A 17,398-nucleotide genomic window follows, 5' to 3' on the forward strand; every position below is an offset into this window, starting at 1 on the left:
TAGAGCAAATCTTTGGTTTGGTTTGTAGATCCTTGTGCGTCTTTAATTTGAACGGTGTGGCTGCCTCTGACAGAAGACTTGTTTTTAAAACGTGCGATCACTGTTTGTGGCCAGCAGAGAGCAGCACTTCCTCTAACTGTAGGAAAATGAATCACGCACACTTGTGTCCCACAGACATGCCTGCGCTGACTGTATAAATCAGGGGTGCCCAAACGTTTTCCCTATGGGGGCCAAAACTTACACTAAATGGTGGACAATGGGCCAAAAGCAAACGCATGGAAGTCCATTTGAGCCAGTTAAAGAAACTGATGAAAACTCAGCCTTGATGGGAAAAAAGTTCCTATGATAAGTCATAATTATGAGATAAATTGACTTTTTATTATCAAAATTATGACTTTAAATCTCCTAATTGCATGTTAATCTCCTAATTCTCAATTCTCATAATTATGATTTATGGAAATATTTTACATTTAGGGAATATTTTTGACTGTTTGACAGAAACATTATCACAAACTCCGAGACACGTGTAACAACTCTTTTTATTGTTGTGCACTGAAATAGTATATAAAAAAAATAGTACATAGTACTGAAAATACTAATCACTTCAAATTGTGACAAGAAACAGTACATATTCTGTAAAAGTGTTGCATGCTCAGATTTGATTAGTTTAATAAGAACAAAGTGTTCTCAGGTCACATTTCGGTATCTATGGCTCTGAATTGAAACATTAACAATACACAGTGAGCTTCTAACATGTGTGAATAGAAAAGCATTTAATGTATGAAACACTGTTCAAAAGAAGGTGCATTTGCTGTTCTTTAGCTGGCTGAACAGCTGTGAAAAAGAGTAAGAATATAGCTGTGTAATGGACTGAAAATGTAAATAAAAAAGCTTTATTTTCCAATAATGACATTTCTGTAGCCCTTGACGTGGCACAGCTTGCTGCTGTTGAAGTCGACCACCAGCTTTCTCAGGCCAGAGTGGGTGGGAGTGAAGTAAATTTTCACCTTGGCATCTTCTCCAGGAGCCACTGAGGAGGTCAGACTGTGGAAAAAATATTTAAATATTATTATCTGTAACAGATACAAGAAGGACAGTAAACCAACTCCCCTGATTGCATAAATATTTAAACAAGCTCATGACAGCTCGAACTATTCAGGGAGACAATGCAGATGGAGCTGTTTGAACTGCTCAGCAGAAGAGTGCTGGACTAACACTAACACCGGCCATAAAATCACAGGAGTGCAAACACATCTTGCATCATTAATGCACTCAGGAATCCAAAGCTATGCTTATGTAAGATAGCTGATTGGCCTCTCATTACTTGACTCACTGAAATAAATCCAAGTCTGCAAATATATTAATAAAGTTGACCACTAATGAGCCATCTCACTGACATTTTATCAGACGCATTCTGCCTAAATCTCCTGTCTGCTCCTGTGAACCCCAGTGCTGCTGTTTCTTTTATCCAGTGGGCTCCTGTCCTGACTAAACACCGGCACATCCAGCCAGACATCCAGCCAGACATCTGGACGCTGCACCAAGACCAGTGCAACAAATCATTACAAAATGAAGCTCGTATCTCAGAGTTTGGAAATCAACTGGCGAAGAAACATTTCCATGACGTAAAAATTATGATTTGTACAAAAGGCCAAACGAAGCCCATGATAGTAAAGACAGAACGAGTTGTGTCGGTGAGCTAGTTTGTTACTCTGTGGTCATACATGTGGAATGTTTCTACTTTGTCTTGGAGAAAAAAATGTTTAAATGATTAACTAGGAATGTTTCAGTTGTTTCCAATTCATGGCGGGTCAGCTGCTGCTCCGTGTGTGACGAGAGAATAATAGCTTCCAGGAACTCATACAACCTCTCAGAGATGGCGTTTCCACCGGTCAGGTTGGCCCCCTCGATGCTGAAGCAGCAGTCTTCCAGCGGCTCTGGCAGAGGGTTCTGCATGGTGATCTCTGCAGTCAGCTTCCGATTCTCCTTTGGTTCACCCAGGATCTGCAGAGCACAGCCACCGCTTGGTGTTATTTAATGACGGTCTCACAGAAAGTACAATGCAGGTGTGCTTGTGCCAAATACTAAATACTGCAGGCTCTGAAAGGTCAAATGTTGTGCTTACTATAAAATGTTTAGATGCTTGCTGAGAGCAGTGACTGTGTAGCTGTCACAACCTTACAGGAGTCCTGACAGCTTGTTTAAAGGAACAGTTTCTGAATACGGCTGTGTGCAGTCTCTGTGGACTGAGTGTTTCCATACTTTCACAGAATTTATATGGCACTCAGACCTGTTTTATTATTAAAAAAGATCTCACTTTCTACAATGTAGGACCATTCCTGTAAATGCATGTAAAATGATCCTAAAGCACCTATCCCAGTCTAGCCCGAAGTAAATTCAAAGCTGTCGTTGAACCATTTGGAGTACAGACATGTTTTTGGGCTCTTCTGAAAGGTTACAGTCATAACCTCTGTAAGTGCTTCTGTTATTGATCTATAGGAGTTTGAACACACTGCAGTATTGATTTATTATTCTCTTTTCATGAAAAATAAGCCTACGCTATGCAACAATCACCCGAAAAGCTGGCATTTAAGAGGGTCAGCAGAGAGGGGAGAGAAGGGAGAGTGGGTCTCCTGTCTTCCTGATCACTCATTGGGTGTTTCAGGCCACAGGGCAGGAACAGAAGCTCCATCTTAGGTAACTTGCAGTTGCATTTGAATGTGTTTTTGTTTTGAAATAGTGGAGTTTTTGGACAGACAAAGGCATGCAGAAGCATCTGCGACAGCAGCTTGTCGCTATTTCATCGCCATTTATGCTAAAATACTGTTTTACGAACAAAATATGTCACTGTTATGGATCTACTGGATGTTTGGGATTAAAAGAAGTTGGCAAAACTTAGTGCAAAACACTTGTTTGTTTGTTTGTTTGTTTGTTTGTTTGTTGATTGTACCTGGCCCAATCACAAGAATCTAAGCTTTCTAATGATTTATGGCATGACTTTACACTTAAATTGAGGTGCTTTGCTCTGCTGTGGTTTGGAAGGATTAACATTGTGATTTAGTGTCATGGTTATTTTTTTCAAAATCATTTCTAATCAATTTTCAAGGCTTGTTTTGACTTTGAGTTTACATTTAATTGGACTCTGCATTTGTCATTTTTTTGCCATCGTCAGTGACAAGGTGTCCTTCCATAGTCAGTAGCCACATACTCTCCTTTCCTCTTTCCCTTTTTAAAGTCTATACTGTACTGCAGGTCACTGTATAGTACTCACTCTGACTTTAATTTCTGGATTGTCCAGCACAATGTTTCTCAGTGCCAGGATTGGCTGTCCGCCAGAGTAGTCCACCAACAGAGCTGCCAGACGGATTAAGTTGTCCTCAGTGATCAGGCCACCATACTTGGAATAGTTCAGCCTTAGTGGGACTCGTCTTTCTGGAAGAACCCACACAATACGTTTAATGCTCAGTGAAAAGTGTACAAAGCATCCACACGCGACAACACCACATGACGACTCGGCTCACCTGCTCCTGGTGAGAGTTCAACATTGAGCAGGTCTTTAAAGCCACAGTTCTCTCCCATGTTCCCGTTGTAGGACACGGCGCAGGATCCAAACACCAGGCGGCACTTCTTCTGGCTTTGAGTGTTGTTGGTAGCCACGGCGAACACATCGAAGTCGCAGCCCTTCCTCATGTCTGACCCCACCTTGATAGTGATGTGCAGGCCTTCATTCTGTTGCTGTTTGAGCAGCTTGTTTTCGTGGTTGGCCTTCTTGAAAGCAGCCCGCTCTTCATCCGAGCCTGGCGATGTGGAAGCACCAAAATCACACACTTCAGTCAAGTGCAATACAATTCAAATGACAAATTTCCTGTTATACTAAAGGAGCATACATCTGACCTTCTTGAACTAAGGAAGTGACTTTATTTACATTAAGATAAACAAAAATCCAGATAGCGACTCTAAGAACATACACAGCAAATGACCTTGATGTGACCTGCTGGTAAGTAGAGGAGGTTCGTATATACAAGTTACAGTCATTTTTTGTGGTGCGTTGTAATTTTAAGGACCAACTCTGTCTGTCTACCTTCAGGGTACTTGTAGAGATGAGTGATGTCCTCTCTAGTGTCACTGCCCACACTCTTTGTGCTGATCTTCTGGCCCACCGTTGTAGTGTAGGTGACTTTGGATTGGCTGCCATCCGCTTTCTTCATGAAGTAGTCGACATCAGCGTTGACCTCAGCAAAGACAAACGGGGCGTCATACTTGAACGTGAGCTCGCCCTCCTTGATGGCCCTGACAGGGACCGGCCCGCAGCAGTACACTCCTTAGGGAAGGGGACAGTGTGGAGACAAAGTTGATCAAACCAGCCAAATTGGTGAGGAATTGGCTTTGGTAAAAATGCTCTCATTGGATCCTTCAGCGCAGCTTTTTCATTACCGTGGCTTTTCTCCTGAGGTGTAGGGTCACTGGCCTGCCAGCCATTAAAAACAGGTGATTTAAGGTCAGGCCTGGTCATCCAGTTCTCCACCCAGCAGTGATAATTCCTACAGACACGAACAACACATCATACACTTTCTGTTTTGGCACATCTCACAAACAGGACTATCAAAACTGCAGAAAGCTTGTTGACTTCAACGAACAATTGAACTTTATTGCGTATGCTTTCTATCCGTGGATCCGAATATCATATGATGGTCATGATGTTGAATAGCACAAAGAAAATGTTGTCTTCCTGATAAGCTTTGACAAACTCGTGGGTAGACTCATGTGTTTACCATTGAGTTTGTGTTGATGTTAAACTGTGTTTGTACCTGAAAGCTTTTCTATTGGCTTACTTTCTCATATGAGTAGTGAAAGGCCAATCAGGTCTGGTCCATTCGTTCCAGGAAGACTTGAAACAGTTGGGTTCTTCTCCTTCTCCTATTGCATTGATCTTACACAAGCCTCCTCCTACTGACATACATAAAACATACGCGCACTTACCAGATCATTTCTCTGGATCTAATGAGATCTCCCTTTTCATCGACGTATTGTTCGATCACCAGGTTGCTGTTGGTGTCGTGGGCGGACTTGTAGTTAGTGACCACTCGGCAGGGGATGCCAAGAGCTCTGGAAACTAAAAGGGAACAAAAACAGCTGAATATACACATGAATATTGCAATACTGAGAGGAGGAGCAAAATGTATATTGTTATGTCAGTGTTATGTTGTTGTGCATGGTTGAGACGAATCAAATGTGTTTCCTAGTGATAAGCTACCAAGCTCTGTTTTGTCCTATCTTACCTGAACAGGCCACTGCAGCAAACACCCAGCACTGTCCGTAGCGAACAGGCTGACAGGCTTGTGTGTCCCAGTTGCGCAGAATCTCCACACTGCCTCTCCAGAACAGAGGGCTGACACCTCCTTCATAGTCACCTGTCCATTTTCCAAGCACGACCCCTTTGTCATCATTACAATTCACCTAGCAGGCAAAGGAAAGGAGTGTTTTTTGGATATAAAAATCCAAGCTTAACCCATCTATGCCCATCTTACCCGTCTAAAGTAGATGGAGATAGCAGAAATGACTCACCATGGCACTCAGCACTCTGGAAACATAGGTGGGAATTCCCCTCTTTGAGCAGTCTTTGCCAGGATATTTCAGACATTTAGGATTCATATCCAGAATCTTCAGACAGATATCCAGGATTCCACTTTCAAACTGTACAGAAAAGCAGGTATTACTGCTGATTAATTGTTTATCGTTAACAGAAGTAACAAAGTGGGAAAGTAGAAGTGAGAGCAAAGGTTGGACGTCCAACAAGAACAGGTGCAAACACACAGCCTTTCAGATGTCATGCTGTAAACCCCTTAGCTGCACAAGTAATGAACTGCTAACGCCAGGCTAATTCAAACTGTGTCAGATATCATAGAAGACCCTCTCACTTTATCAGACACAGACTGTCCACTGTCAGATATTAGGAATTCGCAGTTATGCAAAGCATCATATTTCACTGGATAAGTGGACATTTCCTTGTTTATCAGACTAAGTGTGATGAACTCTGGCACAATGGTTGACTACAGTATGTGAGTGAGACAAAGCAATGCTGACAGTGTCGGTGTTGGTGTTGGTACCTGGCCAAAGTTCCAGGGAGTCGGTATGGGATACTTGGCGCTGCCTCGAAAGATGATTCCATCCTGAGATAAGACATACTCTGCCAGACTCTTCTCATCGTCCATATACACTCTATCTCCTGTTGCCCAGATACATCACAAACAATACAATCAATGTCATAATGCATGTCATAGGTGGAACATGACAGGTACAGTATAGTATTGGTTTTAATTGCTTGGAAACTATGACAACATCCTGCAGGGGACGGAGTTCATTCACAGCACTTTAAAATTCAACTTAACTTAAAAGAATAGTTTGTCTCTTTGGGAAATTTGCTTATTCTGTTCAACATTAAGGTACAGCCAGAAGCAAGCTAGCTTAGTTTAGCATGAAGACTTGAAACAGGGGGAAACAGCTGACCTAGTTCTGTCCAAAGGTAACAAAATCCACCTGCAGACACCTGTAAGTTCACTACCCAACACTTTATCTCATTTCTCAAGACTTCAGGAGGCAACAACCCGTGTATGATAATATGTTGCAGCCAGCAAGTTCCTACCAGCCAAGAAACAGTTTGACAAATCGCAATTTGTCGTTTTTACAGTTTATTTTTTGTTTGCATTAAACTATATTTAACATGTTAATTAGTGGGCTTTGGAGGTGCTGGTAGGCAGACTGTTATCTTCAGACAGCGTCAGGCTTACCGTTTCCTTGTTTCCAATCTTTAAGCTAAGCTAAGCTAATTAGCTGCTTTCTGTAACTTTCTACTTACCAGAAAGATATGAAATTGATCTTCTCATTAAAACAATAATCATTTCCCAAAACTATTGTTTAGAAAATCACAAAATAATAATTGAAGCAAAACTTCTACCATTCGCCTAAATGAATAGCTACAGAAGAGGATTCGGCCCATTGTAATACAAAAAAAGAGTTCTGACTTTTTTTCCAAAATTCTGACTTTAAACTTAGAAAAAAAGTCAGAATTCTGAGAAAAAAGTCAGCATTGAGAATAAAAAGTCACTAAACTCATTATTGTTTAACAGTGGCCCTAATCCCCCTCAGTGAATAGCTCTTGTCACCGGCCACTGTGAAATGAAATATGATCATCAAGCAGCCTAAGATTGCTAAACAAGATACACTCCCTGACAGTTTGATGTACGGTCTGTTTACCCACCTGGACACCAAGGGTTAAAGAGCAGGATGAAATCAATCCGCCCCGATTGCCCCAAGGTCAGGGTGTAGCGGCCTATAGGTGCGTCGGGGGGCGAGCAGATGGAGAGGGTCGCCGTGTCCCCAGGGGGGCTGGTGACAGCAGCACTCCAGTGGGAAGTGTCAATGACGGCAGACAGACCAAAGGAGGCCCTGGTGCCATTCTCCTCAGAGGGTTGAGGACCTGCATGTAACAGTAAACATGGTTAGAGACTACATGTGGGCAACTGCCAAGAGATTTTTGGTGAAACATTTGTGTCTGGGGAGTGGAAAGGGTTCATTTTCATCAAACCGTTTTCCCAACCGTGCCTAAATTTAGTTCAAACATCTCTGGAATCTGCTCTCATGCATGGTCAGCATAACTGTGTAATGGCTCCTAATTACAACCAAAACTGAAGGGGACTTCAGTTCTCATTTGATTTAAGTTTGATTTAACAAGTTGTTTTCGCCTCAGTCCAAAGACTAAATTCCTTTGTATCTTCTACTCAGTACAGCCAACTAAACCAAGGGCAGGCTTTTCGACCACTTCCTTCTCAACTCTCCTGCTCCAATCCATCTAAATACACTTGACGTTCAATGGTTGATAATGTTATCTATGATTATACACATGCTTTCCTGTTGGCAAGCAACACTTCCTATTTAAACAGTTGAATATAAGGGCAAGTAACAGCTGTCTTATCATTCATCATCATCAAGTTTATCCAAATAAACTGAGGAGAAATGACAGATACGTTTTCAGTATTTTTCAAGTGTATTGTGAAGGCAAATACATGAGAATACAGTATCTGCCGCTACCAAGAATAATAGTTAAGGCCATTTCCACCAGCAGAACAATACGGGAGTAGCTGAGGTTAACAGAGGAAAAAGCACCAGAAGATGTTGCTACAGTAAGTGTGCTCAATGGGAGAGCCAGCAGCAGTATTACTGGCCATTTCAAAATTACTTCCTTTTCCTTTACCGCTACTTTCCCCTCTCATCTTTGAAATCACAATAGGGGGCAAAGAAAACATGTGAACCTAACTTCCTAAATGAGAAGACCAACCACAATGTTTTTCCTTCATTATAGGATCATTATGAAAACATTTCCCATGCTGTGAAAGCTTCGCTCATTGACCTTTCTGAATGTTTGGATGAAGGGCCTTTAAGTAATATCTCAATTTTTTAGGCTAATATCCCAATAACGATATAATATCGATATTTTGCCCAGCCCTTTTTGGTGCAGAGTATATGACTATTTTGCAAAGAGAAAATGAGTTGAAATATTCTATGTGCATGATGTCAGTCAGTAAGTAAAGAGGTAAATGAGGGAGTAGCACCTGTTTCTACAACGCAGTCAAGAGAGCTGACTCCTGGTTTGTAGTTTCCTGAGCGGAGGTACAGACTGATTGTGAATGGTTGGCCTCTCCTCACGATCAGGCGGTCTGCACCGTTGAGATCAGTATGATGGTCCAAGTTGTTGAAATCGCACTCCAGGTTCCAGCGATCGATGTCCAGAGCTTGAAAGAAGAGAGGAAGTTTAAAAAAAACACAGAAAAACTAAAAAGAGAGTGCTGTATAGGTTCTTGTGCATGTGAAAGATCTTAAAAGTTAAAAATGAACTGGACAGTTTGAGAAAACTGATGTATTTTTTCAACACTAAAGCATGTAAACCTATTCTAGTAGTTCACCTACATTAAAATGATGAACCTGAGAATTAGCACATTATGTATCCTTTACAAAATAAAAGAAGTGTTTATCTTGATCTCTAACATCTACAACATAGATGCAGAACAAGCATCATCTTAAAGACTTAAATAGCTCTTTTTTTAACATGACAGTATCTTGATATATATATATATATATATATTGAGACATGTTACAGTATTTTTCAAAGGGTCGATACATATTTTCCTTTTTTTTAAAGAATTCTCGTATTCTTCTACAACAGATGCATAAAATGCTACATAGCAACTAAGAAGTGATCTAGTATATTCATTAAAATGTGTAGAACATGCACATGTTTTGTAGCACACCAGACATATTCGCGGTTCTTATTTCAATTTGATAGGACTATAATGTAGAAGTTTATGGAACTATTAAAATGCCACAACACAGTCTTGATAAAGTGCCAGTTGTAAAATGTACAGCTGTGTATAGGATGAGGGATATTTAATAGAACATGCAGAGTCCAATTATTACAAATTACTCCTTTTAATGGCACGGAGTCTGGATTTCTTTATGTTTTGACTCTGAATGCGGTTTTATGTTTTCTAAAAGTGAAGTTTTTTCCTATGACTAGTTTCAACAAACTGACTTTCATAATGATTTTATGTTCCTGAGGGATTTTAAAAAAAGAAACTGTTTACTATTTGATCATCAAAGTAAATCCTGTGGCCTTGGGAGTAAAAACAGCGCAGTGCAGGACACTCACAGTCATTTATGGTAAAGTCATTTAGCTTCACAGGACCCTCTGTATGGATTTAACAAGAGGTAAACACAGACAGAAAGTCACTCCCTTGTGAAGTGTGCAAACACACAACCGCTCCTTCTCTCCAGGGGTTGTGACTAAGAGAATCACACCCCCTGACTTCCTGTTTGTCGGAAACACTCGAGTCCCCATATATAAAGCCTCCACGGTCCTCCTTTTGCCTCATCACTGTCTGGGCTGCTCCATGACATGTCAGGAGGTTAACCTCTCCCAATATATATGGTGGGTGGTGTCAAGGCTGGGCTAGACTTGAGCAAACAAAGACTAAGCTGCAAAAACCTCCTGCTGTTTTACACGACTCCCATGGGGGATCATTCCTCAGTATTCCTCTGATGTTTTACTGATCTTGACCTTAGTTCACTTCCTAATTGAAGACATATTAGTGTAAATAATTGGGGGAAAATGCCTTAAAGATGACAGCGCTACCTATCCGGATTGTGAGGGCTTTGCTGTTTAGCCTGTGCACACTCTCCAGTCCTTTAGCTCACATTTGATCCGTGCAAATATCATATAAATATCATCATTGCATTGGAGCTCAGATGCTTTTTCAATTATTTTTTTTTTGAGGAACCATCTGGAGATAGAAAGCGATATCTCTCTTGGGTTCAAGAAATTCAGATTTCCTTTTGAGCAGAGGACAGTTTTACTGTACTCGCACCTCAGGGCAAGAGGGCCCAATAAACGGATCCTGAACTTACAGACTGTGAAAACTATTATACTGTATAATAACACATGAATGTCTGTGACCCAAAACTGTCAGAAACAACACACTAACGGTGCAAAAGGGAAACTGATGTCATCCTTTCTGCTGTGATTTTAGGGTGTTTTTGTGGCTAGGTAATCGCAAGAAAAAAGAAAATTCATTTGGATTTGCTCCCAAGCCGCAGAGCAACAGCATGTGGCGTTTCAGGGGAAGCAGTTGCGGTACAGCAGATGGCACGCATGTGTGGTGTAAAGCCAAACTCACCACACTGTAACTTGCATTTAATGCTTTAGAGTTACATAACTCAGCAGCACAATGCTCTAATATGAAATGTATGGGCAGAGATTCCTCAGCCTTGACCCTGACCCATACTGTAAACGCCTACGCTTCGCTCTGACTCTACCCCCCATGACCCGCAGCACAGAGGAGCGCTCTCAGTAAGCAAAGCAGCACTGGGTCCAGTATAAGCCTTATAAGGAAATTAAAATAAAACCTAGCTGGGTCGTAGCCGGTACAGTAAACACCATTCAAATCCTGGAAAAATAAATATGCAAGTCCCGTCTGAAGTGTTCAGACCTGCAGGTAACACCCATGCTGACTTCAGAGCTCCATCACAGACACTTTCAATTTCAAGTAAAAGCTCTGTGACCGTCTGACAGACACCGTTTCTTCTGCATGCGAGCTCTGCAGTGACTCCTTTTTACTTCACATTTATGTGATAACTTTACTTACTAGTTACTTTGCAGATCCAGATTATGGATACTTTATTATTATTTGGTCTCAGAGACAAAGTAGCACATTTGTGATGAAAAAACAAAACACTGATTCCAATTACAGCTATCATGATATCAGATTTCCACTGCACACTTATTGTGGCCTAAAGAATTTACAATAACGATAATATTGTGATATCTATTAAAACAATTTAAAGGTGCAATATGTGCACTAGCACATATAACTAGCTAATGACTGCAGCAGTAAGCGGTTACTCTGGTCATATGCTTCCCCCCATTTGTTTGTAGTATGCATTCGACAGGTGGCCAAGTCTTACATACTGCACCTTTAAATAAATTGATAGTGGTCATATGTATCTTTAACTTCGTTCATTAAGTGTTTTGTCTCCTTTTCGACAAAAGAGTTGCTCAAAATACGAGTGCAGGGACGTGAAGAGAGGGTCTGTAACTAACAACAGCACAAAAGCGGACAAAAAGCACAATTACACTGAATGCATGTTTTATGGCAGCTAGCTACCACAGAGGAGGAGAATTACTGCCACCTGTTAGGACAAAAGCAGGAGCGGAAAGGTATGGAACTGACTGAAAAGGTGCTTGGTGCCTGTAATCAGCCAGGCTGATAATCAGTTGATCCCCGCTGTGTGTAGCGCATAGTCTCTCCAGTAGACATCTAACTAACATGCGACAATGAAGAATAAATACACCAGAGAGCAAAAGCATTTTTGCTTCACACCAGTTCCAGTTCACATGTTTTCTGTCAAATACACATCCAGCAGGAAAAGGTGCATACCTTCTTTACCATAAAAATGTCTCCTCCAGCCTTCCCCCACATAGTTTTGCTATGCTACACATTTTGCTTACACACACACACACAAAACAGACAACACACACACAGGTCGACAACAATTTCAACCTTCAGATGTGATTCTGACCAAGCGTAATCTACTTTCTTGTAAGGAACATATAAATGTCTCTACAAAAATAGTTGCTTAAAGCAAAACTATTTGTAGGGTGGTGTGTGTGTGTGTGTGTGTGTGTGTGTGTGTGTGTGTGTGTGTGTGTGTGTGCTCTATAAAGATAGCAGCAGTTAACCGGTGAAGCCTTCAGCTGCTCTCAGCTGCTATTATGAGTGTTAAGGTCCCAGGGCAACAATCGTCTGCTCAAACATGAGGGTGAAACATTTTTTTAGAGGCGGTGGTCCTCAGATCTCTGATGAATGTGTGCCTGACACAGTTGCTCCTGCAGCACTGGGTGGGTGATGATATGTGCAGGCAGTGATAACTTTCCATCTGCCCCCTCTCAGACATCATGTCTACAGCATGCTGTGTCCTACACTCAGTGTAAGTTTGCCCTTCATCTTCTCCTCAGTCAGTTATTGAAGTTTATAGCACAAACACCCATATTAACAGACACATAAAGATTATGTCACTATGGATCAACATTTATGTGTTTTTAATAATTCATATAAACTATTCTAATTGTTCAGAATAAAGTATTCAGGTCAGAACTTACCTTGAGCCATGACTTCTTCTGTGGTCTCTGACTAAACTGTGTTTTCAGTGAATCTCCAGCTCAGAGGAAGACTTGTGTGCCCCCTCGTTGTTATCTCGCTCCTATTTGTAGTCCTCCTCGTGCCGGTCCAGTCAGTGTGTGTGACGGTGGGCGTGTCGCGTGACCCTCCCCTAAACGGAACGCACCCTCTCCCGCGTGTACTCACGTATGTTGTCATGCGGCCGCCGTACATCCTGCAGCAAACCGTGAATCATTAAAGTGTACACGTCAAATGTTGTCGAGGTGTTGCGTTGTTTCCAGAGAACTGACGGACTGAAATTGTAAACGTTGAGTAGAGTTATGTGGAAAAACGCCAGCGTTAATCTGAAATGGATCAAATCAACCAAAACAATGAAAAAACGGTCATTATCCCCCCCAGGGTTGGGAACAGTTACTAATTAGGCTGCCTGTTTTGTAGTCAGTAACATAATACAAGTATCTCATTATTAAAGTAATGTAACTTGATTAATGTCCATTACTTTTGGATAATCTTAATACCAAACATGCAAATAAAGGCGAGAGGAGAGAAATATCAAAATGACTTTTGTTTAATAATGATAGTATTCAGTTTCACTCAGGGTCAGAGGGATGATGTGTGGAGTGTTGTCATGTGTGCACATGTGCACGGCTGCAAACTAGTGTGTCATTATTTGCTTCATAATTGTAATTCTGTCAGTAATCCCTATTTACTGAATGTATTATATTTTTTCACTATCTTTGTTTACTGAAATACTTAATTCCAGTATATGTATTCCATTACACCCCAAGCCTGCTCACCCCATGTGTAGTGAGTGTAAAGTCAGTCCACAAAACATTTCTGGCGCTTAGCAGCAAGTGTTGAGTTTTGTCGTAAGCAACTGAAGTAACTGGGGACTTATTTAAAAATGTAATACAGAGGAAAACAAACATACAGCTCATCCTGTCCAAGTCTCTAGAAGCCCTGAGATTACAAATTAGTTTGAAAATCACTGTTTACACCCTTTTTAAGATGAAATCTTTAGTGTAGCTGCTGGTCACAAGCTCAACTGAACATTGAGGGTGTAAATACTGTCTTTTAAAATCAATTTGGGATCTCAGGGTCTCTGACGATGAGCTGTATGCAGCCATTTTGGAAATGTTCTGTTGTATTTTTTACATTTTAAAACAAGTCCCCATCTACTTCAGTTGTTTAGCAGACTGCTGCAACGCTTTTTTGCTGTGAAGCTCCAGAAATGTTTTGTGGAATTCGAAAACGTCACCCAAGTTTCCATCCGCATGAGGGTGAAAAGATAATGACTGAATTTTCACTTTTGGGTGAACTGTTCCTTTTAAGAAGGGATGAAATCTATTTTTTCTTGTCATCTGTCGATCAAAAATGCCTTACCCTGTGTAAACAAGCCCCATTTGAGGCTGCATCAGAGCAGATGCACCACAGAGAAAATTTGCACTGGCACACGATGATGTAAAAAGAGAGGCATGCACTTCCTCAAGTGCACAAAAGGACACATTGTACTATAGGGCTGAACATAAACTTGCATATTTCTATAAAATGGGTACCATTAATGCATCAAAAATGCTTAAAAAAAAAAAAGAAAAAAAGAAAATAGCCAATAATGAATTTTGCAATCATAGAGTATGAAGCCAGTCATATGGTTTGAGGCACTCTGGGCAGGCTAGTATTAAGTACAAACATGAGTCTTGGCTACAGAGTGGGGCATTACATCAGCAATCCAGTGATTAACAGAGCTCTGTCCAAACCCACACAGTGGAAATGATTGAGTGCCTTTGCTGGGGCAGGCTCGGCTGCTTCAGGGAGACTGCGGCATCTATCACCTGAACTCACTTCCAGATTAAACTATAAATGTGTGGGCGTTATAAAAGAAGGAGATTATAGAGGAGTCAGATTTACAATTGAAATGACAGCAAAAGAAAAAAAGTAAAAAATCAGACAAAGTAGGGAAACAGAATAGTATTTATTGTAAAAAAAAAAAAAAGAAAGAAAATCCCCTTAAAATTGGTCTAGGAAAACAAGCACATTATTGCTGAATGATAATAAATACACACTGTATAGGGGGAGGAGTTGTTACTTTTCAGGCAGCTGATGTTGCACCAAATGTGATTAAACATATAGAAAATGGCAGTTTTCCTGCACACTAAAAACAGTTGGGTTAAAAAATAACCCAATTTTAACCCAATTGTTGGTTCAAACAAGGACCAACCCCTTTTTTGGGTTATTTTAACTCAACGGGTTGGGTTATTTTTTTCAACCCAACTTTTGGGTTGAATATTTAACCCAAAAATTGGGTTATGGTAACTACAATGTTGGGTTACGCAATTTGGCACCTCCACGACCCAATAGTTGGGTTAGCAATAACCCAACATTGTAGTTACCATAACCCAATTTTTGGGTTAAATATTCAACCCAAAAGTTCAAGTTCCAAACACTGCACTTCTTCTTCTTCTTCTTCTCATATGATTCCAGGCCAAAGTCACCGATATAAAGCTCCAGCTTTGCCCATCGTTTCCAGAGAATTTATTTCGAACGGCAGACAGCCATTGAGCCAATTTCACCACATTGAATCATAATTTATTTTTATTATTATTATTATTATTATTATTATTATTACCACCACCAACGACTGTGTATGGTCATAGTCACAGCATGCACAACATGGACCTTATTTCTAGCATAAAATACGTTGATTTATTCACCCAGATAACTTTGGTGTCATTTGGAGTCGTTCGGACGAAATTAGATCCAGTTGAGCTCCGCATATATCCATATAATGCGAGTGATCGGGGCACTGAAGCGCAGCCTCTATGAGCATTATCTGCCACAAAACTAGTTCATTTCACCAATATTTTGTTACGATATGCTCGTGCTATTCCCCTCTGAGTCCGCCTGTTGCCTGTTATCAACATCCGGGGTCTGTAGGTTGACCTACTACCTCTGACCTGGACGATGTCATCTCTGAGCTGCGCGCGCACCCGCGACAGCCGGCTTGTTTACCTGTAGCTGCTACTGCTAGTTTGACCCTGGATGTTGATAACAGACAAACGGTAGTTATCCTTTAAGTATTTACTTCGAGAAGGTAAAGGACGCATTTTATGTAGGAAGATGTGTGATTATAAAGTATGTTAATGAGATTACTCCATAAAATACTCCCTGTCAAGAAAAAAATTAAAGTATGACTAAAAAAAAAAAGTCTCTAACCCAAAAATTGGGTTACTCTCTGAAAAACAACCCAAAAATGGTGCATAACCTTGAAAACCCAGAAATTGGGTTAAAATAGCCCTATAACCCAATAAATGGGTTACTCTCTATAAAAATAACCCCAAAATTTAACTCAACACTAATAACCCATAAATTGGGTTACCAAAATAACCCAACATTTTTTAGTGTGTGGGTGTTAGTTCTGAAGAAATGTCCATAACATGGTAAAAAGGGTAGTTTCCATTTTACAGAAGTCATGACCATTGCCCTTGCAGTTCACCTCTTATGAGGCAATCAGCATTAGATTTCCTTTTAAAACTCCACTGTTCATTGTTACACTAAATGTCTGATACAGTATATTACAGCTTGGTGCATTTTGAATTTGAATTTTATTCTCTACACTTTTTATTAAACGAGCTTTGTAAATTGAGTCTCAACATGAAATGTAGAGAGATTGATGATTTTTCTCTTATGACACACTCTTCGGAAAACATGAATGATATTCTGATGGCTTCTTGTTTTCATTCAATCGGGAAAAAACGACTACCAGGCATTAAAGGATATATTATATCTGTGCTATATGGCAGTTTCTCAACCTATCTGACTATCTGGCAAATTCAAATCAAAGACAGATCACCGCCACCTGTATGTGAGCTGAGAAAAGTCACTCTGACTGTAAGCCTGTTGGTTAAGTTTATTGTGAATCAAGTAAAAACACAGACAAAAGCCAACATAAGAGACTCATCATCACTGCAAATATTCTGTATTCCAAATAGAAAGCCATACAACAGTTACATGAATCAATCTTCATACAAGTAGCACATTAGTTTATACAAAAACTGTTAATTTCAAAGAAAAGACAGAGTGGCTGTGTTTTATTTTCAGAGGAAACAAGTAAGACACTTATGTTGTGATTACGTTTGATAAATCTGTACAAAAGGCAACACATTTAGGACAGGAAAGGCGGCAATATGGTCTATTCTACCAGCGCAACTCATCACAAGACTTTATTAAACGCCTCTGGGAGGCATATCGTCTGCACATTTGATCTCACCAGGATTATTTAGTCAAAGAATGTGACTAAATAATCCAGGTGAGATCAAATGTGCAGACCGTAGCAACTCTATGATCCTTTGCATGAGCTATGAAACTAGACTGATTTACAGCACACTACGCAAGTATGCATTTCAGAATGTATCACTGTTTAAGTTCAACATACAGTACATTTATAGACATTTTTCTGCACTACTGTATTAGTGGTGAGCTTAAGATCTATTTACAGAGTGGTAACGGATTACGTTAACAGCTGGTACAAAAAGATGTCAATTTAAATAGTTTAATCTTCAACAGAAGGCTCTCGTCTTCTCTCGGGTTGCCTCCAAATCTGTAGGAAAGAAAATGAAATCTTTAACTTTTCTTTTCCAATGTGTATTCACATAAATATAATAACTATAACA

General features: G+C 40.3%; 2 protein-coding genes across 3 annotated transcripts in view; both read right to left on the reverse strand.

Moving 5' to 3' along the window:
* Positions 1–521: 521 nt before the first annotated feature.
* tgm2b (transglutaminase 2b) lies at positions 522–12,802 on the reverse strand. The gene is made up of 13 exons (XM_084349515.1): positions 12,710–12,802; positions 8,610–8,789; positions 7,259–7,477; positions 6,108–6,226; positions 5,566–5,694; positions 5,280–5,457; positions 4,981–5,113; positions 4,435–4,541; positions 4,082–4,321; positions 3,522–3,797; positions 3,272–3,432; positions 1,868–2,004; positions 522–1,044 (listed from the first exon to the last, which is right to left on the reverse strand). Exons 1-13 carry the CDS (start codon positions 12,717–12,719, stop codon positions 894–896), a joined length of 2,040 nt encoding a protein of 679 aa, XP_084205641.1. The 5' UTR covers positions 12,720–12,802; the 3' UTR covers positions 522–893.
* A 3,815-nt stretch (positions 12,803–16,617) lies between these two features.
* The window catches only part of quob (quattro b), a 29,587-nt gene continuing 28,806 nt past the window's right edge, over positions 16,618–17,398 (reverse strand). For both annotated transcript variants that reach the window (XM_084349413.1, XM_084349412.1), the window contains one exon: positions 16,618–17,325. The gene's annotated coding sequence lies outside the window, so the exon portion shown is untranslated. The remainder of the gene's footprint in view (positions 17,326–17,398) is intronic.

The sequence above is a fragment of the Pagrus pagrus genome, assembly GCF_965226575.1.
Source record: "Pagrus pagrus genome assembly, chromosome: 3".
Taxonomy (NCBI): domain Eukaryota; kingdom Metazoa; phylum Chordata; class Actinopteri; order Spariformes; family Sparidae; genus Pagrus; species Pagrus pagrus.

Excerpts from the sequence above, each read along its gene's own strand:
- tgm2b (XM_084349515.1), bottom strand. Across the intron at positions 5,114-5,279 it reads TGCTGCAGTGGCCTGTTCAG|TTTCCAGAGCTCTTGGCATC; the intron begins GTAAGATAGGAC and ends GTTCCCTTTTAG. Across the intron at positions 3,798-4,081 it reads TCTCTACAAGTACCCTGAAG|GCTCGGATGAAGAGCGGGCT; the intron begins GTAGACAGACAG and ends CCACATCGCCAG.